This window comes from Mugil cephalus, chromosome 6 (assembly GCF_022458985.1).
Source record: "Mugil cephalus isolate CIBA_MC_2020 chromosome 6, CIBA_Mcephalus_1.1, whole genome shotgun sequence".
Classification (NCBI taxonomy): domain Eukaryota; kingdom Metazoa; phylum Chordata; class Actinopteri; order Mugiliformes; family Mugilidae; genus Mugil; species Mugil cephalus.
Genome location: NC_061775.1, coordinates 27758797 through 27783818, shown reverse-complemented (window position 1 = coordinate 27783818; position 25022 = coordinate 27758797). Strand labels below are relative to the sequence as shown.

Below are 25022 nucleotides of genomic sequence, written 5' to 3'. Positions count from 1 at the left end.
GTTACGGTTAAAAGTCGCTGTCACAACCAAAGACCCGACAGGTTTAAAATATTCAAAAAAAATAATAATAATAATAATAATTCTTTTGAATTCTGTTGGAAGCTGACGGGAGACGAAGGGAATTAGAGACGAGAGCTATTTCTGTCCTGTCTCTGAGAAGATGAAAACACGTTTTAAAAAGTCTCTCAGTGACTCGTTTGATTTGGACATAAATATATAAAATATATGAAGCCGTAGATTGAGTTAACGTTTTAAAAACATCCGTCTGCGCTGAAGAAAACGATTTTTTTTTGGGCTAAAATGTTAAATTGGATGAGACAAGAGAAGATGATGGAGGTCAGAAATAGCAGAAATACTTCCTCCTCCTCCTCCCGTTGCCACGGTAACGCTGCAGCCAGTCTCGCCGTCCTGTCTAGACCCGCTGAGGAAATGAGTCCCGCTAATTAAATAATCCTTAATTAACGTCTTATTTATTTATTTATATCATTTTCTTCTTCAGAAACCTCCTCGATGTTTTTTTTCCCTAAATGTTTAAACTCGATGGGAGAAGAGTCGGACATTTTCTCTCCACAGGAAATTATATCATAACGAGAAGCTGTGATATCTCAGTTTCCTGATTAATATTCACCACTGGATGTTGAACCTTTTATTTCTTTCTGGCCCTAATCATGAATCTCATCACGGGTTCGGTCGTTCGGCCGTTTACTGCTAATCACAGGGACGTTCCTCAAAGTCTGAACGTCCCGAGGGTCCGATCGGGTCCGATCGGGTCTGATGGAGCCGATCCTCTCCCACAAAACCACTCTTATTAAACGTTTGCATGAATCTCCTGCTGAAGTTTTCCTCCGGTAAAGGTCAGCGGATGATTGGCAGCTCTGCCCTAAAACAAACCTCTTTGTAATCGTGATGAACCTCAGCGCGTTATTTCTGTACGTTACGTCCCAGCTCCAGCTTCCTCCCAGGGAAGCAGCCACACATTAGTATGTCTCTCAGCCGCTCTTTGCTAAAGTAGGTCACTGTCATCGCAGTTTGCTGCTGCACAAAACGCTCTGGAAATGTGACGGCTCTGCAGTCGTGTTGTTGCGTCTATACCTGCGCTCATTTACATTTCACTCACAGGCTGAAAATACGACGCTGGTCATTATTCAAATAAGAGTTGAACGAGTGACTCGTCTTTTCTCTCAGGTCACAGAGACAGTTTTATCCAAACAGATGAGCTACGACTGCTGCATGATGCAATGTGTCATTTTCTCCTGGTTTCATTGATAAAAGTCATTCTAAGATTCAACCAACTGTGCACCAACTTATTTATTTATTTACTGGTTTATTTTGTGGGGACTATGTATTAATGAACGGTGGAGTTAGCGTTTCATGCTAAGTTTCATCTGCAACAAATATTAAACAGAAACAAAGAAACTCTCAGGTTTGGTTGAGTTGAGTTGGATCCAGCTTCATATTTAAGGAGCCGTCATGACGTCCACAAAAAAAAAAAACAGACGTAAACAACAATTTGAGCTTCAGATTCCTCACAAATGATTTTTCTGGACAAGAACAAAGTTATCTTGATCTACTGTCTGTGGATACTGACTTATGAGCTGAGCATATATATGTATATATATACTGTATATATATATATATAAACTAATGGATCCTCATTCGCTTCCACCAAGGAAAACAAACAAAAGTTGAAATTATGTTATGAAACTAAAACAGAAAACACATATAACAACAAATAAAACAGAATCATTGACTCAAACAACGATAACCAACATGGTCTCAAACATACAGCTGTGAATAAATGATAAATCTATACATGTGCTTATGTAGACAGGACTGTAGGAACCAAAGAAGAAGCTCTATAATGAATCTTTGTGTGGCCTTGGCATCACTGATTCACTGGTTCACAGCAAAAACCTGGAAGTTCTGTCTGTTCGCTGCATTGAGTCATGAAAACCTGTTTATATGTCACTTACACAGAACTAATGGAGCTGCTCTGTTCTGTGCAGTTTGGAGATTAAGTTGTTAAGATGTTTCTGAGCTGCAAATGTGACAAAACAATAACAGAAGATGGAAGATAAGCAGAGAATTCTCTTCTCTGTGTTCAGATCAACGTGATGAGCCACGTTCTCTTTCTTAGAGTTTGATCCAGAGACGCTCTGGAAACGCTGCTGCTCACACTGACACACATCTGCTCTGTGAGTGGATAAAACTGATGCGGGAACAATCATATAATTTCCAGCCTTCCTGTCGGTAGCTGTGAGTTCATTCCTCTCACGTCTCATTTTCCTCCCAAATCTGAAGCTTTTTACAGAAGCTGATCAAACAGCTCCTAGAGGACGTTCACGCTTCAGTGCGTCTCCTCCGTGTGTGATTCAGCTTCGCTTTCACTAACACATGTATGAATTCATGCTCGTATCCATCACGTGTGTCAGGTCAGAGTCTGAGAGTCTGAGCCCTCGTCTCCTTTTAAAACGACGTTTCAGACACTAACAAGCTAAACGTGTTTGACTCAATCACGTCCATGTTCGTCCTCGTCTCACAGGGAGGAAACGCTCCTTTTAATATCGCCCGCGTCCAGATGAGCCTCAGAGAAAGATGCATAATTGATGCGGAGGCGTCCGACTGCTTAATCTCTGAGCCTGAGTTATTCTCTGCACAGCGTCTCCCTGCAGATGTTCCTCCTGTTCGGCTGATTGTGCACAAACGTGTGAATCCTTCACGGCTCCTTTCTCACTTTGACCCGACTGAGTCATGAACTGGTCGTTCATCAAGCTGAACTACGCTCCTGTCGCTCTCTGTTCACATGAACACATCGATCCAGTCGGAGAAACGTTTGTGTCCAGACGATTAATGAGCTGAAAGACTTTTATCGCTTCATTCAGGTGAAATAATTCATCATTCGTTGAGTATCAGACTCATTTGTCCTTCATTTAAAGGAGCTGGATCAGACATCACAGATAAAAGAAGAAGGATTCATTCTAGGAACTACATCCATGTTTGAGCTAAATGCTAAATGCTAAATGCTAATCCATGATCCGCTGTTTAACCGCGTGTCAGTAAAAAGCCGGAGGTTAAACCTTCATGTAGTAACAGCAGCTGGTGAAGTCTGTGCATCATAAACTCTAATACAGAAACTGATCCTTTCATACAACGAGTCTATGTGACGAATAAACAGTGATCAAATATAAAACTAAATATAATGAAATAAAAAATCACCCGTTTATATTTAAAATGGGTCATTTTGTTTGTTTTATCTGTGACGGTTCAGTTTTTTTATTTAGTGCTTTTGATCAGTTCTGAGTTTGATTAATAGATTTAAGACAAATAAATTTAAATATATTTTTAGAGTTTGTTTGTTTGTGTTTTTGAACGGTAGAAATGTTAAAGTCATCGTTGACATGTTTTGGAATGAGTTTTGCTCCTGTTTTCACGGTTCGTGTGTGAATGAGACGCTCTGATGTAGAAACGCTCAGAACCTTTTTCATTTCCAAAGCGTTTCCGTCCTCTGTGCTGCTGCTGATTGAAGAGAAATCAAACCTTCACCTCTGGAGCCCTGAATTCTTCCTCCTTCACTTCACTGTCGGCCTCAACTCATCAAAACATTCACGAACGTTTTAGGAAAAACACATTTCCTTTAAATCACAGCAGCTGCACTGGACTGAGAGAAACTCTTCATCCACAGCTCAGACACGACGTCTGTTTAATTAGACCTGGGTTTAAAAAACAACAACTTGACTTCATGCATGAACATCAAAAGACAATATTCTAATTTTAATTTAATCTACATTTAGTCATAATAACTGTTTCTATATGTCACGTACAGAACATAGACATGGAAAGAACAGTGAAGAACTAATGGAGCTGCTCTGTTCTGAGGAGATTTCTAAGATGTTTCTGAGCTGCTCTCTGACCCAATAAGAGACGATGGGAGATAAGCAGAGAATTTCCTTGAAATCTCTTCTGCTCTTTCCCATCTTCAAAACAACATGATGGTTGCGATATATTATAAGATTCTACGTAGTTCACTGAGGAATTCTCAGCACAGCTTAAAATACAGGATTTATATGTGAACATCAGGTGACTGCGATAATTCATGAAACAAACTGAGTCAAAAAACAAAAAATTAATCCCAAATGATCCATTTTCAGTTTATTGCACTTGTACAGAAAGAATGATGGTGGAGATGTGGAACTTTTTCTTTATCTTTTAACATCGATATGTTGCTATATCGATATTTTTTCTTTTAATTGAACATTTTTTTTAACATAAAATTAAGTATGAAGGCTGAAATGCATCCGTCTGTGTTGGATAAACTGGAGTCTTGACCCTTTTATTTAGAAAAGAAACGGGAGTTCATGAGTTTTAATGTCTCTGTCTCTGTCTCTGTCTCCGTCTCTGTCTCTGTCTCCGTCTCCGTCTCCGTCTCCGTCTCAGGTACCAGTCCTCTGGACAGCCCCCGCAACTTCTCCCCCAACACAGCCGCTCACTTCTCCTTCGTTCCCGCTCGCAGGTGAGACTTTTTCTATTTACACTCAGGTCACACCTGGTTAAAACTAAACTAGTTCATCCTCTGGGGGGTCGGATGAAAACTCATCCTTCATTCTGGCCGTGGCGTCTTAAAACCTGCACCCGGGAGCTGGAGGACGTTACATGAGTTGCATCATCGTCACAATTTATGGTCGGAGGAAACAAAATGATCCCAAACGGACGAGATCTGGTTTGGTTGTTAGAAACGTTGCTGAGGAAGATGAAGAGGAGGAGGAGGAGGAGGAAGCAGATGATCTCTCTGAGGCTGTCACTCAAACCAGGATTAATAACCCTCTTATCTATCTGGGCTCAGAACACAGAGTGATTACTGAGGAGGAGGAGGAGGAGGAGGAAGGACATGAGTCAGATTCTGTGACAGGTTTAATGACTTTTTCTTAAAATCCACGTAAACTTAAAAAAAAAGAGCTCGAAAAAAATATAAAACGACCTCCTAATCGTCATTGAGGTGATGATGTTTCCATGGTAACGCACCTTTCCCATGACGACAGCATCATCATCATCTTCAACTGTGGCGCTGCAGCCGAAAGGAGCATTAATGTCTATAATTTAAATCCTTCCTCAGTCTGAGCGCTGACCGCGGAGCTGCAGCGACACCGTGTGGTGGACTGTGATATGACACCCTCCCTCCTTCAGATTAGTGGATCAGATATAAATTTAACTTAAAATAAAATAAATTTAACTTAAAATAAAATGTCATCTATTAACCTGACATTAATTCAAATAAATAATAAAGAAAAAAGAAGAAGAATAAAGAAAAATATTAGAATCACCTGTTTTAAATTAAAACACTAAAAACTTATCTCTCAGTGTATCATGTTATAATTATATGAAAACAATTAAATGGTGACATTTTAAATATATTTTTTAAATAATTTATTATTTCTATTTATTATTGACAATTATTTTATCAACAAATAAAAAATATTTAATTATTTATTTTATTGTATTTTTCTACAACTTTAGCTAATAAAATAATTTTAGAAGCGATAATAAAATGGTATTAAATATATTCCATTAACTGCGTCTTTGACTATAAATTTAATTTAATGGGAATAAGAACCTCAAAAAATTTAATATTTTTTTCTGTAATTTATTTTTATTTCTACCTATTATTTAATAATAATTATTATTTTCTTCTTTTCTTTTTCTGTTACCTGTGTGCTATATAAAATTAATTTAGTGGCAGTAGGAGCCTCAAAACATTTTATTTTTATTTCTGCCTATTATTTAATAAAACATTATCATTTTTGTGGGGAAATATATTTTTTTAATTATTATTTTATTCATTTTTTTTCTGTTACCCGAGTCTTTAACTAAATAAATAAAATGAATGTAGTGCCAGTAAATACCTGAACTTTTCTTTTTGAGGTTAAACGAGGTTTTTATTTGGTTTGTTGTGAATGTGTGTGACTGACGGTTATAAACAGCTATAAAAAGAACCTCCTGTCTTGTCTCCCTCACAGTCACGGACACAGGGCTGACAGGTAACATCTCAGTTTTGACCTCAGACCTTCTCCCCCCCTCCCCTCTTCCTGCCCCCCTCCCTCCCTGTCTTGCATGGCTGAGCGTGCACACACACACACACACACACACACACATGCACACACACACACATGCACTGATCAGCTGTAGAGTCCTGCAGCGTCTCCTCCTCTGCTGCTTCTTTGTACATGTGTCAGTAAGAACAGAAAATGTGTTGAACAGGAAACGACCAAACAACCGACTCCTGCAGCTTTTTATGCCCCCTCCCTCCAGTGGATGCTTGAACTCTCTTTCCTCGCCATCTTCCTCCTCCTTCCACAGATTTTTTTTTTTTTTTTTTTTTTTATTCGTCGTATGAATTCTTTTTTCATTAAAACCCTCATGTCTCTGTTTCAGGACGGATGGAAGACGCTGGTCTCTGGCTTCGCTGCCGTCCTCTGGATATGGAACAAACACTCCCAGCTCCACGGTCTCGGTAAATATCTGTTATATCTCTTCCTTTTTGGTCCCACTCTGCCTTTACTGCAGCGCTTCCTGATCCTCGTCCCCCCTTCACCCCAGGACCTCTAGTCTCCACCTCGTCCTTTAGCTCCTCCCGGTCCCTCGTCCCTGTTCTGAGAAACCTGCTGTGGGTTTGAGTAGTTTTATTAGTGGTGTTTATATCGTTTAAATTAATATTCTGTCCAACCTGCACATCATCGAATGCCTCAAAAATAAAAAGACTGCGTTTTTGGTCAAAGTTTTCCATATTTTAAGCACCAGCACCGTTTCCAAAGAACCGGTATCAGATAAAACCTGAACCGTATAATCCTTATTCCTCAGTAGATGAAACACAACATATCTTTGTGATGGTGAGCTACGTAAATATAATAAGATAAGAAGACACAAATAAATTGTGAGCGACTGTCACGAACGAAGCAGCAGCTTTCAAAACATGAGAGCATCATCCTGCAAGAATAACAAAAATATAAAACCTCTGAAGTTATTTTATTGGCCAGGAACAGCTACTGTTAGCATGGAAGAGCTACTGTTAGCAGGGAAGAGCTACTGTTAGCTGGGAAGAGCTACTGTTAGCAGGGAAGAGCCACTGTTGACTAGGAAGAGCTACTGTTAGCATGGAAGAGCCACTGTTGACTAGGAAGAGCTACTGTTGGCAGGGAAGAGCTACTGTTGGCTAGGATGAGCTACTGTTAGCTGAGAAGAGCTACTGTTGGCAGGGAAGAGCTACTGTTGGCTAGGAAGAGCTACTGTTAGCAGGGAAGAGCTACTGTTGGCTAGGAAGAGCTACTGTTGGCAGGGCAGAGCTACTGTTGGCTGGGAAGAGCTACTGTTGGCTGGGAAGAGCTACTGTTAGCAGGGAAGAGCTACTGTTGGCTAGGAAGATCTACTGTTAGCATGGAAGATCTACTGTTAGCATGAAAGAGCTACTGTTAGCATGGAAGAGTCACTGTTGACTAGGAAGAGCCACTGTTGGCTGGGAAGAGCTACTGTTGGCTGGGAAGAGCTACTGTTGGCTGGGAAGAGCTACTGTTAGCATGGAAGAGCTACTCTTAGCAGTGAAGAGCTGCTGTTAGCAGGGAAGAGCTACTGTTGGCTAGGAAGAGCTACTATTAGCATGGAAAAGCTGCTATTAGCAGAGACGAGCTATGATTAGCAGGGAAGACCTACTATTATCTTTGAAGAGCCACTGTTGGTTGGAAGATCTACCATTAGCAGGGAAGAGCCCCTCCAGCCTAAACCCCCCCCCGCCCCTGGTGCCCCCCCCACCTCCCGCTGTAGCTCCAGTGCTGGTTGTAATCTGTGCTCCCTCTGTGCTCCTCCTCTCACAGTCCTCCTGTTCATCTCAGGAGAAGCTGCACCAGTTGCCCTTCCAGCCGACGCCCGACGAGCTGCACTTCCTCACCAAGCACTTCAGCTCCGAGAGCATCACGGACGAGGAGGGACGCCGCTCCCCCGCCATGAGACCGCGCTCCCGCAGCCTCAGGTAGGAAACCCCCCAACACCTGGCCACCAATCAGCCACAACATTAGGACCACTGGCAGGAGAAGTAAATAACGTTGTGACGGTTCAGTTTTCTGATGGGAAACGTTTGGACCTGGATGTCACTTACACATGAAGCACCTAGATCAGACCAGACACCCCCCCCCCAGCAGGACTAGGGAGGGTTAAGGTTTTATCTGACACCTTTTTATTTTTAAGGCATTTTGTGACGTGAAAGTAGAAAGTTGAACAGAATATGAATTCAGGCAACTTTAGGGACATTTTTGTCCATTTGGGCAAAATTTATGTTTGTGCTTTTCTTTCACAAAGTCTGTCTCTACACACATTTTGAAATTCAAAGAACAATAAAGGTCAATAGGACACTGAAAAATAGCAGAGAAAAACGTCCATGTCCAAAAACTGCTATAAAAAATTAACGGATTGATATTTTTTTCTGTATAAATCTCTTAAACCACGTCAGCACTTTACAAAACTACCAAAAAATCTATAATTTTGAGGAAGTTTAACCCTTTAAATTCCAGTTTGAGTACTTGATGTCACTCTTTTCTTTAGGAAAAAAATAAAATAGAAAAAAAAGAAAAATTATCTATTTTCCATAAAACTAATGTTGAGCAGCTGAGGCACTTTTTTCAGTTCTTGGAGCCTCTGTCTGATGTGGCTTCATTAAAACATTGACTTGACTGCATCATTAGTTTTTGTGTTGCATCACATTTAAAATTTCACAAAAATGTCCCATTGACTTCCATTATAAATATATGTTTTAATCTCTCAGCCATGACACGATAAAATCATTCATTCTGGAATATTAAGGTTTAAGTTATGAGGAAAAATGTCAAATTTGTCATTTTCAATGTTCACCAATAAAATCAGCCATTTCCCAGTCTGCATCTTTAGAGGTGAAGTCCAGACAAACCTTTGACAAACGTTTGGTCTCAGACATTTTGAAAGTTCATCATAATGTGATGTCACAGCATTAGAGCTAAGGAGGCTAAGCTAATTAAAAACTGAGTGGCACCAAATAAAGCACCCAGTTATACCGTTAGAGTCAGTTATAGTATCTAGTATCAGGACCCGTCTCTAAGCAGATGACCTCAAAAATCACCAGATCCCAAACTGATAAAGTGTCAGTGGGATGATCTTCAGGTAACAACAGGAACCTGACTCCCTCAGTCCGTTCTCTGTTCAGTCTCCACTGTTCATCCTGAACTATATTGTTTTTATAAACAAACATTAGCAAACTTTAGATTCATGCTGCAGGAAGGTCGACGCTGTCCCTCAGATTTATTCATGACGCTCACCGCTTCCATCAGCAGCTCAAACATCTCTTTGTTTTCATTTTGACGTTTTTCAGTCTCCTTAAAATTATTCTGTTCTTCCTCCTCTTCCTCCTCCTCCTCCTCCTCCTCATCTCGAGGAGGATATTGACTCCTCTCATCCTCTGAGATGAAAGAGTGCGAGGCAGAGCTTCGTGTTGTGCGTCTGATTAGAGTCCCGCTGTGTTTGCTGATGGATGCCGGCCTCCTGTTTTCAGGAAATCCACCGTGTCCCCGCGTGACCTTGTTATCTCTTCGTCCTGTCGAGCAAAAACAGAATCGAGAAACTAAATCTCAGGGAGGAGGCGAAGGGTGGAAATTTCTCTCCAGACGGAGAGATGTTCCAGCTTTTATCAGAAGTGGAACAGAAAGCAAAGCGCTGTAGTTACAGAGAGGACGTTTACGTGGACGTGAGTTCGTTAGCGGCGGCTAACGAGCAAAGCTAGCTGTCTACGTTCAGACTGAAGAGGAGCAGCAGAGTCGATTAGAGGCAGAAAATATGGGGCAGAGGAAGAAATGAAGTGACTGAGACGATGGTGATGATGATGATGATTGGACCCTGGAGAAAGAAGCGAAGGAGCTGGAGGAGAAGAGAAGCCGAATAAATGATGACGAGCTGCAGAGCTTCACAGTTTTATGCTAATTTTTACGACACTGCCGAGAGCGATGACGGTCGCTCACTTCTTTTTTTATGCACTTCTCTTTGTTCGTCTCTAATTTTTTATTCTTCCTCCATCTCTTCTTTTTTTTTTTTTTTTTAATCTATCGACACGAAACAGAAAAAAAAACACATTTTCACAGAGACTCGTTTAAAACAGATGGATCACATGACTGTCAGGGAATAATTAGGGCTGTCGATAGATTAAAAGGTTTAATCGTGATTAATTGCAGCCACACAAATTAATCCCAGTTTTTACTGTTTTAAATTTGTCTCAAAGGGACAGTTTTCAAGTTTGAAATTGAACCTTCAGTTCAAAAGACTTTTGTCTTCTTCTTGTTCTTTTTGGGTGCATCACTGGCCGACACAGGGCAGCTAATATTAGCTCTGCCTAGCAAACTTCCTAGCCTCCCAGCTAACGGTAGTTTCTCCTAACTTTAGATAAGACGTTTCGTCCGAGTAGCTTCTTCAGTCCTGAGGGTTCAGTTCTTGGAGCGTCTGACTGATAATGGCTTAATTTATTCACCATTCATAGGGACAAACACTTCCCCACCCTCAACCAGAAGTAAGCATGTAGCCGCTATGATAATTTGTTGCACCAGTTTCTGGTCAAACAAGTTTTGCCCACAGAGGAGTTCCCCATTTAAAAGTCAAACTTCAGTCCCAAGAAGCTACTTGGATGAAACGTCGTCTTAGATAAACATGACCTGGATGATTGAGAACATTCACAGACCATGTAGATCTTCCCAAGTTCCCAGCTTCACAGCTAATAGCAGCTCTTCCTAGCCTCCTAGCCGCCCTGCTCATAGTGACTCTTCCTATCATCCTATCATCCTAGCATCCTAGCCTCCATTCTAATAGCAGTTCTTCCTAGCCTCCTAGCCTCCCAGCTAATAGCAGCTCTTCCTAGCCTCCTAGCCTCCCAGCTAATGGCAGCTCTTCATAGCATCCTAGCCTCCCAGCTAATAGTAGCTCTTCTTGTTTCACCTCAGGAGTAGCTCTTCCTAGCATCCTAACCTCCCAGCTAATAGCAGCTCTTCCTAGCCTCCCAGCTAAGGGCAGCTCTTCATATCATCCTAGCCCCCCAGCTAATAGCAGCTCTTCCTAGCCTCCTAGCCGCCCTGCTCATAGTAACTCTTCCTATCATCCTAGCATCCTAGCCTCCCTGCTAATAGCAGCTCTTCCTTGCATCCCTTCTCCCTGCTAATGGCAGCTCTTCATAGCATCCTAGCCTCCCAGCTAATAGCAGCTCTTCCTAGCCTCCTAGCCGCCCTGCTCATAGTAACTCTTCCTATCATCCTAGCCTCCTAGCTGCCCTGCTCATAGTAACTCTTCCTATCATCCTAGCATCCTAGCCTCCCTGCTAATAGCAGCTCTTCCTTGCATCCCTTCTCCCTGCTAATGGCAGCTCTTCATAGCATCCTAGCCTCCCAGCTAATAGCAGCTCTTCCTAGCCTCCTAGCCGCCCTGCTCATAGTAACTCTTCCTATCATCCTAGCCTCCTAGCTGCCCTGCTCATAGTAACTCTTCCTATCATCCTAGCATCCTAGCCTCCCTGCTAATAGCAGCTCTTCATAGCATCCTAGCCTCCCTGCTAAAAGTAACTCTTCCTGTTTCACCTCTGGAGTAGCTCTTCCTATCACCCTAACCTCCCACCTAATAGCAACTCTTCCTAGCCTCCTAGCCTCACAGCTAATAGTAGCTTTTCCTAGCCTCCTAGCCTCACAACTATTAGCAGCTCTTTCTAGCATCCTAGCCTCCCAGCTAATAGCAGCTCTCCCTAGCCTCCTAGCTTCCCTGCTAATAGCAGCTATTCCTAGCCTCCCTGCTAATAGCAGCTCTTCCTAGCATCCTAGCCTCACAGCTAATAGCAGCTCTTCCTAGCATCCTAGCCTCCCAGCTAATAGCAGCTGTTCTTGTTTCACCTCTGGAGCGATGAATCCAAACTACTGCCTCCTGCTGCTATAAGGAGTCGCCTCCTCTCAGGTTTAGAACACATGTACCAGTTGGTTGTTGTCTTTGTGTTGCATTCAAGTGTCAGACTCAGGAGACGTTAGCCGTAGCCGTAGCCGTCGTTCTTCGTCGTCTGTTTGGTTCATTCAGGCCTCAACTGTCAAGATTTTTATAGGAAGGAAATAAAAACAGGAGCAGAACTGGAAACAAAGAACCACAGCAGAGACTGATCTGTCTCTCGTTGTGGTTGTTGTGGTTGTTGTGTCTCCTGTCCAACAGTTGTGGAGGGTTCGGTGGAGGTGGGGGGGTGGAGGGGGGGTGTTAGTCTCAGTGCGGTCATGATGCTGAGGTTTCTGTGGTGAACACATAATCACAGCCAGACCCACACCTCATCCCGCCGCTCTCAGCTCTCCGTCACGCTCAATTAGGCCTCTCATTTCCCAAGTCGACCGCCTCCGTCCTCAAGCACCAATGTTATTTTTCCTCTCACATACACTGTGTCTCCCCCGTTCCTCACCCCCTCACCCCCTCACCCCCCCTCCACCCGCCTCAGCATCACCATCTGATTCACTGTCTCGTCTGATTTACTTCAATTACCTCCTCCACCAATGAGCTCTTTTGCATTTTGAGTGTCTTTTGTCACCTGTGACATCACCACTTAGCTTTTAATTCTCCATTTTATTTTTTATTATTATTTTATTTTTTTTGGTAGAGCTAACTTTTCATTTTCACCTGAAACAAAAAAAAAAGAAAAACTCTCTCAACTTCTTCAACATCCGCGTCTTCAAGGTCATTTCTCAAAATAATGACGAAGAGTTTTTTTTTTTTTTTGTGGGAGGAGTTTGCCGCTGGGCGATTTTTATTTCCCATTGCAGCAGAAATATAGCCGCGCTCTAATTAGCCTTTGTCTGGGCTTCCTCCTGTTATTCATCCGGGGGATTTCAGGCCGACCTCGGCTCCGAACGCCAGATTTATTTTAATATCGCTTCTCGGAGAATAACGCCGGAGAAGGAGAAGAAGGTATTCTGTGAAAATTAAAGAATGTACATAACAGCCCGAGGCTCTGAATCCGTCTGCATTAAGGCTCTTCCCTCTTCTCCGAGCTTCCCGACTGAGCCGTCCAGGTTTTTGATTGATTTTCCTTTTTTCAGGGAAGCGCAGACATGAAAAGGAGTCTTTTAAAAGTTTGTGCTCCGGGTGATTGACGTTGTTTCTGGAGTTTTTCTTTTTCTTGTAAAAGATCTGTTTGCTCAAATTACTCGTCTGTTTTGTAACAGATGTACTGTTTTCTCTCGCCAATTAATTGCAAACTCTCCTGCTCCGTGGCTCTTTAATCAGAGTTAAGCTTCTATCAGTAAAACTCCCAGCAGGTGTTAAAGAATAAAAAGGACCAGGAGGTTTGTAGTGAGAAATACATGAGATGAAGACGTTGGAAGTTGTACAAACCAAACCTCTTCATGATTGTTCTAATGTTGTAATGAAATACTGATCCCGAACACCTTGGAGAAATTAAAAATCCGTACCAGACTAAAGCCCTGGTGCAGTTTGCACGAATCATAATCGCTGTAATCAGGTACATGGAGGAAAGTGGCAGCAACTTTTACAAGAAAAACAAGACTGTGATGGAAAAAGAATCCAAGTTTCTATTTGGAGGCTAGATTTCGAGCAGGAAAGCATTCACTGCTGTACCTAATGAAGTGGCCACTGCCTTTCTGTTGAGCTCAGTTGTGTTTTTCTCTGAGTTTCAACTAATTTCTGGACTAAAATCCTCCATTCAGTTGGTTTTATTCCACCTCAGGACTCCGGTCAAACGGGGACCAACAGTTTTTCTGTTTCCTCTGATCGTTCACAGATTTATTTCAGAGCATCAAGCGTCAAATAAGAATGAAAACCAAACACCTGATGAGCTCCCTGTCCTAGAAAAACACCAGAGTCGGGTTGATTCTGAGCGAGTGGCTCCTCCTGAGCCTGGCGGTTCATCACAGACCAGTTAATGACTTAACGAGGCTGCGAGGATTTAACAGGACGACATGTTTAGGTGCAGTTAAACTGGATCCAACACAAATTAAATCTGTGGAAACACGTCTCTGTCTCTGTCTCTGTCAGTCCTTCATGAAGACGAGATTTAGTGCATTCAGTGGTGTCCCTAATAAACTGGCCAGTGCATCATTTATTTTTTTCCTGCAGACCAGATTACACATGCAGTGTCAGAGCGCGATGATAAACGGCCGCCGTCAGGCTGCTCTCCTTCCTATTAAGCTGGTAATTGGACGTAGAGCTGCAGACGGATGACTCCCAGCATTACCTCACTCTGCAGGTCACATGGTCCGAGTGTGTGTGTGTGTGTGTGTGTGTGTGTGTGTGTGTGTGTGTGTGTGTGTGTGTGTGTGTGTGTGGTGGATGACTCATACCAACAAACATGTCCCCACACCCCAATTTATTGCTCCATACGTGACTTACAGTGTTGACGTTTGGGGAAATGCTTCTAAAACATGAACTCAGACAAAGAAAGTATAACTTAAAACATAAAAATAAAACAATATTCAGGACTAAACTTACTGAACGTTGTGTTTCTGTGAAAGAATCCAAATCAAAATTTACGTTTAAAAGAACAATTAAAGTCAGAATGTGTTGAAGAAATATAATGAAACATGTTGGTTTGTTTTTTCTGTGATGGAATTTATGTTGGGGACTAAAACGAAAATGTGACAGTCGGCTGCTTTATATCATTTTATTTTATTATTCTCATTATTTTTCTGCTTATTGTGTTGTTGTTTTTTAATTTAAATTCCTTGTAAATTGATTCTTGGGGTAAAGGGGCAGATTACATCAGATTATTCTTCTTTCTGTTCCCTTTCATTCAGGGAAATAAAAAACTGAAACTATTATTATTTATTCTATTTTCTTTCTTTTTGGAATATTTTTATTTTTTAAATATCATTCGCATTTTTAATGAACTTAAGTTTTCTTACAAGAAATCAAAATAATCCCTTCATTAATTCACATATTACTCTTTTTATTTTGGTCCTGAATCAAATAATAATAATAATAATAATAACAATAATAATAATAATAGTAATAATAATAATAATAGTAATAATAATAATAATAACAATGATAACAATAATAACAACAATGATAATAATAACAATAATAATAATAATAATAATAATAACAATGATAATAATAATAACAACAATAATAATAATAATAATAAGCTCTGGAGTGAAGCTGCTCCTCGTTTGTTCTCCTCCCGTCCAGATGTAATTTAGATTATTGAAACGTTTTGCCACAGTTTTTAAAGGGAATGTTTGCTTTTATAAATGGCCTGAATGAATAATACAGAAACCTCTAACAAAGCCTCCACACACACACACACATATATCGGCGGTGAAACGCGAGGAGAAGCGTAGAAAGGTCAAGGATTTTGCTGCCGCGGTTGTTTTGTGTCTGTGGAGGAAGGTTCATGATAGACTGAGAAAGGAGGCGCGTCCCAGGAGACGGAGGCTGGAAGACGGATGGATTCATATTCCGTGGTGAAGGAGACGTCACTGTCTTCCTGTCAGGTCATGAAACCCCCAGAGACCTGACGGTGTCTGAGGACTGGACCCGACTCCGTATTAATAACACACATTTCTTTTATTTCTGTATCTGTGTGTTGAGGCTTGTGGTCGTCGTTGTGCTGCTCTGTGTGCGCATCCATGCGAGTCCAGAGGTTGTCACGGTCCTGGGTTTACACCACATGTGATGAAGACCCCCCAGGTCCTGTTAGGGAGCGCCCCCCCCATGCGACAGCGTATTTAACAGTGATATCGGTTATTTTTGGGAATGCAAACACATCAGCACAGAGAAAAAATGACTCCAGTGTCACTCAGGTCACGGTGGATCCATAAAAAACTAGATTCCTGAAGGGATTTTAGTGACAGTTAAATGTCCACAGACCTGGAATGAGTGAGAGCAACATAGAAGAAATTAAAACAGTGATTAATGTCGACATGTTTGCTTCCAGGTATTTTGCCTCATGATGTGTTGATGCGTCTGTTTTAATTTTAGGTTAGAATTTAAGTAGAAAAAGGTGTTTTCATAATTTATTGTGGCCGTCGTTTATTTAAGGTAAAGCTTCTACAACACAGATCATATCCTGCTGTAAGTTATGAAATGAAATAACAAAAATGAGACATTGTTTTAATTAAAATTTAATTTGATAATCACAATTTCAGACCTAAAAAAGTCTTAAATATGAGCATATTTTGTATTGAAGGTCTTAAATCCTTAATTAGCACCTGACTTACAGTATGTTCACAGCACCTGTATCTTTATTTAAACATCTACATTCAACTGTTATAGCACAATTCCTGAGACCCTGCGTCCTCACATGAGGACATTAGGTTTTAGGTTTGTAGCAGCTTCTTATTCTTTTTTCTGCCATCTAGTGGCAGCAAAGGGTCAATACACACGAGCTGCAACGTCGCTAATTAGCAAATAGCTGTAAAAGTTCGATATTTAAACCTGCATCTGTGCAAAATACTGAAAGAAAAGTCGTTTTTTAAGCCATGAAGACACCAAACACCAGAGTGTGACAGTGAACAACACAAAATAATTTAGTGCTGAAGCATCTGAGACATTTATTTAACTTTTTTATTTTGTCGTTTCAGTCCCGGCCGCTCGCCCGTCTCCTTCGACCACGAGATCATGATGATGAACCACGTGTACAAGGAGCGTTTCCCCAAGGTTTGTACCACAGACGCACAACTCACAACCCGACTCTACAACCTCCAACACAAAGGGAAGAGACGGGAGGCTTTTATTGTGAAGGAGCAGCAGGAGAAACTTTTACATTGTTATTTTCTTCAGACGTTCCCACACATTTATTTCATTATTTATTTATTTATTTATTTAGTGAACTCAGATCCTCTTTTACCTTTTCCACAGAGTAAAACAAAAATATATTCATAAAAACATAAAAAAAACTCTTTAATCTGACTTTTATGTCATAATCTTATAGTTATATTCTATTTTCCAGTTTGAGTCATTTTGAGTGTTTCTATATTTTATTCTATAGTTTTATTCTCAATTTTAATTAATTATATTTTAATGTTATTCTAGTTTACTATTTCTTCATATTTTTATTTATTTATTTATTTTCATATCTTAATCTTTTATTATTTTAACTCCTTTATTTTTTATTATTTTTAATATTTGTTATTTAATTTCTTTTGTGCATTAGTCTTTGTCCTTTTTTTTCTTGTGTCACTGTATCTTTGTGTGAAGCCGTTTGAATGCATTCGTTTTAAAGGTTTTACATAAATAATATGTGATTGATTAGAACAATTCATTCTGTAAATATTTATTATTCCGTCGCGTCTTTGAGCTGCAGCGAGTCTCAAATATTCTCCGTTAAATTATTAATTATTTAATTATGTGACATTATCTTGTGCACATTTTTTTGTCACGTCTGGCATTTCCATCTTCTGTGACTCATCCCCCCCCCCCCCCCCCGTAATTGCCTCCCCCCTCCCCCCTCTCCCCCCTCTCCCTCCCCTCAGGCGACGGCTCAGATGGAGGAGCGTCTGGCCGAGCTGCTCTCGTCCTCGGCCCCGGACAAGGTTTGCCCGCTGGCCGACGGCGTGCTGAGCTTCATCCACCATCAGCTGATCGAGCTGTCCAGAGACTGCCTGGAGAAAAGCCGCGAGGACCTCATCACCTCCCGCTACTTCTACGAGCTGCAGGAGAACCTGGAGAAGCTGCTGCAAGACGTAAGTCCGGACACGGAGTTCGTCTTAGGAAGCAGAACACGCCTTAAATCCACTTTAACTTTTAACACGTTTCCTCCACTTCTTCAGCTCTGAATGACTGATGGGGGGGTCATGTGGGGGTCCAGGTTCTTATTAGAAAGTCACGTGACCGTCAGGTTTTAACGTCACCTGTGGAACCGAGAAACTTCACAGACAAAATTTTTGAGGTTCAATTCAGACATGAATTATATTTTAGAAAGTTACATTAATAAATGACACGTTCAGATAAATACATGATAAAAACTTTAATGACCCACGAGAGAAATTACTCAAAGTAACTGAGCTTCACATAAAAAAACAGATTAGATTAAAATAAAAATAAAAAATATATCATCTAGTAAAATAAAACAGAAAACAGTGAAATCAAACAGAAACATGTAAAAGCAGTTCTGATATTTTCTTTTCATATTTTGATTTGTTCAAAAAAATCTGATTGATCCAAGATTCAGCGTCACTTCACTGAAAAAAAACAAATATGAACAAGATGAAGATGTGGTAAAAACTGACATAAAATATAAAGTAAATACAACATGTAGCTAAAGTTCATTTAAATGATCATCACATCAATATTACAGTTAAAAAACTAATAAAACTAAAACTAACGTCGTCGTTGAGGCGTCTCCTCCATCTTTCATGTTTTTTTTTTTTTACTTTTGTCCAGTTTCTGACTCTGATTTCCCTCATACACGAGAATTTATCTGAATTTATCTTTATTCGTTCCAGAACGGGGGAATTACAGTCTGAATATATATAATATACAGCAAATATAGACAAGTAACAAGAACAAAGAGCAAAATGTATCAAAGATAAATAGAAAGATCAAAAAAAGAATAAAATGAACAATATACAAGTATTGACATATATACTTCACATGTTTCCACATCTGTTAAAGTCATAGATCACAGGTCTTTTCAGCCCCCCCCCCCCCTCCCTCCACCACCTACTATATGTGCTCTATATATCAAACTCGGCCCGGTGCTTTTTATAAATATCATTATTGTCATATTTCATCCAGTATCAAGTTATTCAAATAATTCACAGGTTCAAATATTCATTTTTCTGCTTCCATTTATGTGCATTTAAATAAATTTGACCATGTGACCTAATGAAATAGGTCAAATTAAAATGTAAATCGGATTCACCAGGTAGCGAATAGGAAAGCGATTAACTCCAGTCTCCTGATTATTACCTGGGAACGAACCAAAGAAGCGTTGATCCGTGGAGGATTCAGCTAATTCCCTTTAATAAATAAAATAATGGTCTTTGTCTTTGTTTAACGAGTGGATTTCACTTTAATTAAAGCTCGTTACTTCACGGCGCCGACTCAGACCCAGAAAAACCTGTTTGTTGCTCATCGCTGATCATTGTTCTGCTGGATTCTCTGCGTCGGAATCCGTCCACACATGGTGACATCTCTATTAGCTCAGTTTGTTAGCGTCTGGGGGGAGGACGGAGGAGGAGGGGGGAGGAGGGGGGGGTGACATTATGGCTCCCACCGGCCTCTTATTGACCTTCTGTTCTACTGGGACACACACACACACATCTCTCAATCATAGACACACACACACTAACACACACATCCTGGATTTTAATTTCACACCTCAGCGGCCACCGGGGGCTGACGGATGACTCTCCTCAGACGGCGTGAAGGAGGCGCAGGCGGAGGGTCTTTAGGATGGGAGGGGATACGAGGGGATTCCTCTGCATGTGATTGGCCCGGAGGAGGAGGAGGAGGGAGGAGGAGGAGGAGGAGGGAGGAGGAGGAGGGAGGAGGAAGAAGAGGAGGAGTGGGGTTCTGTTCAGATGCTTTTGGAGGTAGTGGAGAAGTTGAGCACATCTGGAGGAACAGAAGGAGGAGGCTGACGTCAGTGATTAGGAGGACGCACAGCACCGCCGAGGAGGAGCAGGAGGATGGAGGAGGAGGTGGAGGAGGAGGAGGATTAGTGAAAGCCGCCTCCTTTCACCTGTCGGGGTCATTGATGGAGACGCGTCGCGGTTTAGTTAGTTAGTTTTTTACGTCGGGGACATGTATCGGATCTCGTGGCAGAGGAGGCTGGAGGAGGAGGAGGAGGAGGAGGAGGAGGTGGTGAGGAGGAGCGAGTGGAAGGTGTTTACACACTACTGGGAGGAGGAGGAGGAGGAGGAGGAGGAGGAGGCAGACTTTACAGTTGAGTAGATTTTGGTTTGATTGAGTCTGATTTCGTGATTTCTTTATCTGAACCTGTTGAACAGAGACGACTTTTATTTGTAATAATTCGTCTGTGATCAGCTGATTCCTCTGCACATTCAAACCGTTCGTCCTCAGGAGAATCAGGAGAAACAGTTTAAAGTTTTCATTCTAGATCAGCCCTGAATCTAGATTTGATTTGTTTTCTCAGATTCAAGATAAAAGATAAAAAAGTGACTCAGTTTTTCGTGATTTTGGTTGATTTAGTTCATAAAACACCAGAAATATTAAATATTTTGTTGTGATAATCCAAAAAAAACTGCACCAATGTAAAACGTGTGATGTCTGAACACTGAGCAGACTCACACTGAACAGTTCAGTGTGAGTTTAAAGTCACTGAGTAGGATCCTGTTTCTTCTCCCTCAGATCAGATTCTACTCGACTCCAGTTTAACTTTAAAAACCTGGAGGTTGTGACTTTGAAGCAGCTTCTGTTCTTTAGGTTCCAGGTTCTAGTGCATGAATTCATTCACCTCCGCGTCACTTCCTGACTTCACGAACTACAGATAAATGCAACGGTCTAAACAATAAATAAATGTTCTCTACTGGTTCATAGACATAATTAAAATACTGGATTATAATTATTTATAGTTATTATAATCAGAGCAGAGCTACAGAAAAGAATCTCACAGAGAATAAATAAGGGCAGAAGATAATAAATAAATGTACTTTAATAAATCAGTGAATATGTTTGTGACCAGTTTGAGAAAAGTAATGCAACAAAAACATTAATTAAATCCCTGCTGACTTTGTTTTTTCATGATTTTGGTCGATTTCATGTATAAAACTCCAGAAACTGAAGCGTTTTATTGTAATAGTCCTGTTTATGACTCGACTCTAGTTTTACTCTAAAAACCTGGAGTTCGTGACTTTGAAGCAGTTTTTCTGCTTTCAGGTGTTTTTTAGGATGAATTTATTTATTTTTTTTCTTTCTGGGGTTGACTTGCATCCCTCCTTTATTCTCCTCCTCCTTTGTCCATCCTTTCATCTCTCCATGCTTCTTCTTCTTCTTCTTCTTTCTTGGGGTCGTGACCCCATTACAGAACTGGCAGGAGGCCGCCTCACCTCTCCTCCCTCTGTCCTCCCTCTGTCCTCCCTCTGTCCCTCTGTCCTCCCTCTGTCCTCCCTCTGTCCCTCTCTCCTCCCTCTGTCCTCCCTCTGTCCTCCCTCTCTCCTCCCTCTGTCCTCCCTCTGTCCCTCTCTCCTCCCTCTGTCCCTCTGTCCTCCCTCTGTCCTCCCTCTGTCCTCCCTCTCTCCTCCCTCTGTCCCTCTGTCCTCCCTCTCTCCTCCCTCTCTCCTCCCTCTGTCCCTCTGTCCTCCCTCTCTCCTCCCTTTGTCCTCCCTCTGTCCCTCTGTCCTCCCTCTGTCCTCCCTCTGTCTTCCCTCTGTCCCTCTGTCCCTCTGTCCTCCCTCTCGTCTCCCTCTGTCCTCCCTCTGTCCCTCTCTCCTCCCTCTGTCCCTCTCTCCTCCCTCTCTCCTCCCTCTGTCCCTCTGTCCTCCCTCTGTCCTCCCTCTGGCCTACCTCTGTCCTACCTCTGTCCCTCTGTCCTCCCTCTGTCCCTCTGTCCCTCTGTCCTCCCTCTGTCCTCCCTCTGTCCCTCTGTCCCTCTGTCCTCCCTCTGTCCTCCCTCTCGTCTTTAATCTCTCCTCCACCTTCACCCCTCTCTCCCACCTTCCCTCTCCGCCCGCTCCGCCTCGTCTCCTCATCCATCCCCGTCGTGGCCTGGATGCAGGTCGCCATGGTAACCTGCATCCAGCTCCAGCGTGTGGGTCCAGGAACCCCTGTGAGGACCCGGTTAGTCTCCTGGAGGTGACCTGAGGGCGAGGAGGACGGCGAAGCGCTAACTCAGCTCTGCTGATCTGTCACAGCTGCAAACATCTGCTTTTAATTGGCTCTGAGCTCCTGAAGCATCGTCTCCTCGTCTCCTCGTCTCCTCGTCTCCTCGTCTCCTCGTCTCCTTGCTCTGTGACGTCACCTCCGTCCCCTTCGTTCCTCGTCTCCTTTTCTAAAGAAATCTGGATAAATTATTTACTTTCATCCATCAGGAACCAACCAGGAGAAAAAATAAAATACATAAACACATAGATCCATCTGTCTAGCACATAGAGAACTTTAAATTTAAATTAAAAATTCATTTTATTAAAGTTTAAACTGCAGTTTAAACATTGTGGTGTTTAACTATGTGGACAAATGAAGACAAAAACAAAAAACATTAAGCTGATTAATTACTTGATAACAAGTTTCCTAAAACTGAACTTTTATTCCAGGTTTGAATGGACTTTCTGTTTGTTTCAGTGCAGGTTCGACCGCTGACGTTTGGTTAATGAACCTCATGAATCTGTTTCTGCTTCACTTCCTGATTCACAAACTACAGTTAATGCAAAGGTCATAAAAAGAGATTCACAATAATAACGAACAAATTAATGTAGTAATTAAGTGAATATGTTTGTGACCAGTTTTAGAGAAATAATGCAAAAAATAAAATGTAATGCAGATGCTGACTTCATATATTTATCTTCATGGATAAAGAGTTTTCATAAAAAAAGCCAAAAAATGTTTTTAATCATTACGCTCCTTCTTTATAAAACAAGAGACAAAAACCGGAGAAAAAACTGTTATTTTCTAATTTTTTTAAATTTAAAAAATGAAAAAGGAAAAAAAAATACTGAAATCATTTACAAAATAAAAGTGGAACACATTCATTGCTCCAGGAAGCAGTCTGTGTCATGGTGACCATTGCTCCAGGAAATAGTCTCCTTCACCGTCACAAACCTCTAGTTTCTGTACATTTTTATTTTTTATTTTATTGGTTTTGAAAATCAAATTGTCAAAGCTAAACTCTACAAACCTTTACACCTGTGATCTCCAGACTATAGACCGCACCGCAGACCTGCATGCGAGCCATTGTGTGTGTTCTTCAGTTGTCATCGTTTGTTGTCGTCATCGTTGTTGTCGTCACGTTAACGTCCAGCCCGTCTCCTTCACTCTCTGGTTAATTAGTCTGAGGCCTCGCTGGGCTCCGTCCCACTCGCTCTGTCTCTAATACATATTTAACGTTCACACACAGTGGTGCATACAGACCCCCCCCCCCCCCCCCCCTCCAGGCTTCATTACAGTTATAAATAATTCAGGGTGTGGTGGGGGGGGGTCCTGTCAGACAAACAGCAGCAGTAAGTCGCCCACGTTTTGTCCATGAGCCACACACACACATACACGTCATACATCATAACAACATGCACACATGCCACATTCATAAACACATACACACACGAGACCCCCCCCACCCCCCCATACACCAGGGAATGAAGCATGTTTTACAGTGGCTGCTCTGTAATTGTTGCAGCCATATTTCCTTCCAGGGGTCAGCGTTTGCTCCACATGCATTTGTCAGTTCGCTCCCGTGGATCTGACTAAATTGTTCTGTCTCCACGGTGACAGACGTCTCACGGTGGATGTCTGGGGGCGAGGCGGAGGTCGTCCCTGATTTAGATTACCTCCGAGGAGGACGGACGCTGGAGGACGGACGCTGTCCTCAAACTGTCCGTTACGCTTCTGTTTGTGAAGGACAAACGCAGCTCAATGGTCATGAGGATTCAACGAGGCAGGAGATCCTGGTCCAGGAAGTAGTCTGTGCCATGGTGGACACTGGTCCAGGAAGTAGTCTTTGTGAACACTGGTCCAGGAAGTAGTCTCCATAGTGAACACTGGTCCAGGAAGTAGTCTTGGTGAACACTGGTCCAGGAAGTAGTCTTTGTCATGGTGGACACTGGTCCAGGAAGTAGTCTATGCCATGTTTGACACTGGTCCAGGATTATAATCAGTTGCCATGGTGATCTCTGTTCCAGGAAGTAGTCTCTCTCCTCCTCTGTTTGTGAAGAACCGTCTCCTTTCAGGACTGATGAGGATTCAGCGATTTGAAATGAACTCATGAAACCGTTCTCAGGCTTCAGTCGTGTCTTTCTCACATTGAAATAAATTAACGGTGAAACGTTTTCTCTCTGTTTTTTCCATCGTTCAGGCTCACGAGCGCTCGGAGAGCGTCGAGGTCACGTTCGTCACGCAGCTCGTCAAGAAGCTGATGATCATCATCGCTCGGCCGGCTCGTCTGCTCGAGTGTCTGGTGAGAAAGAGACGCAACGTTCGCTCAACACTGCAGCTGGAAAACAACTAATAGTTTTAAACTGGAAGATAATCACTAACATGGAGCTGATGAATATTACACCTCATTTAACTCTTAAACGTGTCGTACTGACGCTAACGTTTGATGATGCTCCACTAAAGGAGCTGAGGATGAAATGAAACCATTGTTCTGCAGAAAGTGGCACGTTTGACTTTTGCGTTAACAAGGAAACTTAGTGCGTTATTATAACTTTATAAGCTGCATATGATATGAAATATTTATTCCCTAAATGGGCAACGTGTCCTGGAGGATGTAAAGTTAAAAATGAATTGTTTAAGACTGTGTCACATTTAAAAATAAACACAGACAAACAACTTTAATCCAAAGATGAAGCGACATGAATCCTGAGCATCCAACATGTAAATGAGCCTCATGTGACCAGTTTATTCCAGATGATTCATGAGCTTCACGATGTTTCACAGTGAATTAAAGTGTGTTTAAGAGTCTGGTTCTTTCCACGCACGGTTAGGAACCTGTTTAGAGCCTCCTCCTCCTCCTCCTCCTCCTCCCCCTCTTCCTCCTCCTCCTCTTCCCCTCCTCCTTCTCCTTCTCCTCCTCCTCCTCCTCCTTCTCCTTCTCCTTCCCCTTCTCCTTCTCTCCCTCCTTCTCCTTCTCCTCCTCATTCATTTAGCTTTAGCTTCCTCTGAGAATTTGTAGTAACATTCACACTCAGTCAGTTTGGGTTCAGGTGAAGAAGAGATGGAGACAGGGAGGTTAAAGGGAGGGATAAGAGGAGGAGGAGGAAGAGGAGAAGGAGGAGGAGCAGGAGGAGGGTTTTGACTAATCACATGCAGCTGAAGCTGTGACACAGTACAGGATGGGTTTTTACGAATGGACACACATAGATGGGAGGAGGAGGAGGATC

General features: G+C 41.9%; 1 protein-coding gene across 14 annotated transcripts in view; it reads left to right on the top strand.

Moving 5' to 3' along the window:
• mast2 (microtubule associated serine/threonine kinase 2) overlaps positions 1-25022 on the top strand; it is a 144096-nt gene that overhangs the window by 102784 nt on the left and 16290 nt on the right. For 8 of the 14 annotated variants that reach the window (XM_047586484.1, XM_047586480.1, XM_047586487.1 and 5 more), the window contains 7 exons: positions 4435-4510; positions 6012-6032; positions 6427-6505; positions 7860-8014; positions 16611-16686; positions 17502-17711; positions 23996-24097. In XM_047586484.1, the coding sequence (XP_047442440.1) occupies positions 4435-4510; positions 6012-6032; positions 6427-6505; positions 7860-8014; positions 16611-16686; positions 17502-17711; positions 23996-24097 (719 nt within the window). Of the gene's footprint in view, positions 1-4434; positions 4511-6011; positions 6033-6426; positions 6506-7859; positions 8015-16610; positions 16687-17501; positions 17712-19573; positions 19918-23995; positions 24098-25022 lie in introns of those variants that run through there. The other 6 variants (XM_047586486.1, XM_047586482.1, XM_047586492.1 and 3 more) reach the window with 4 other exon arrangements.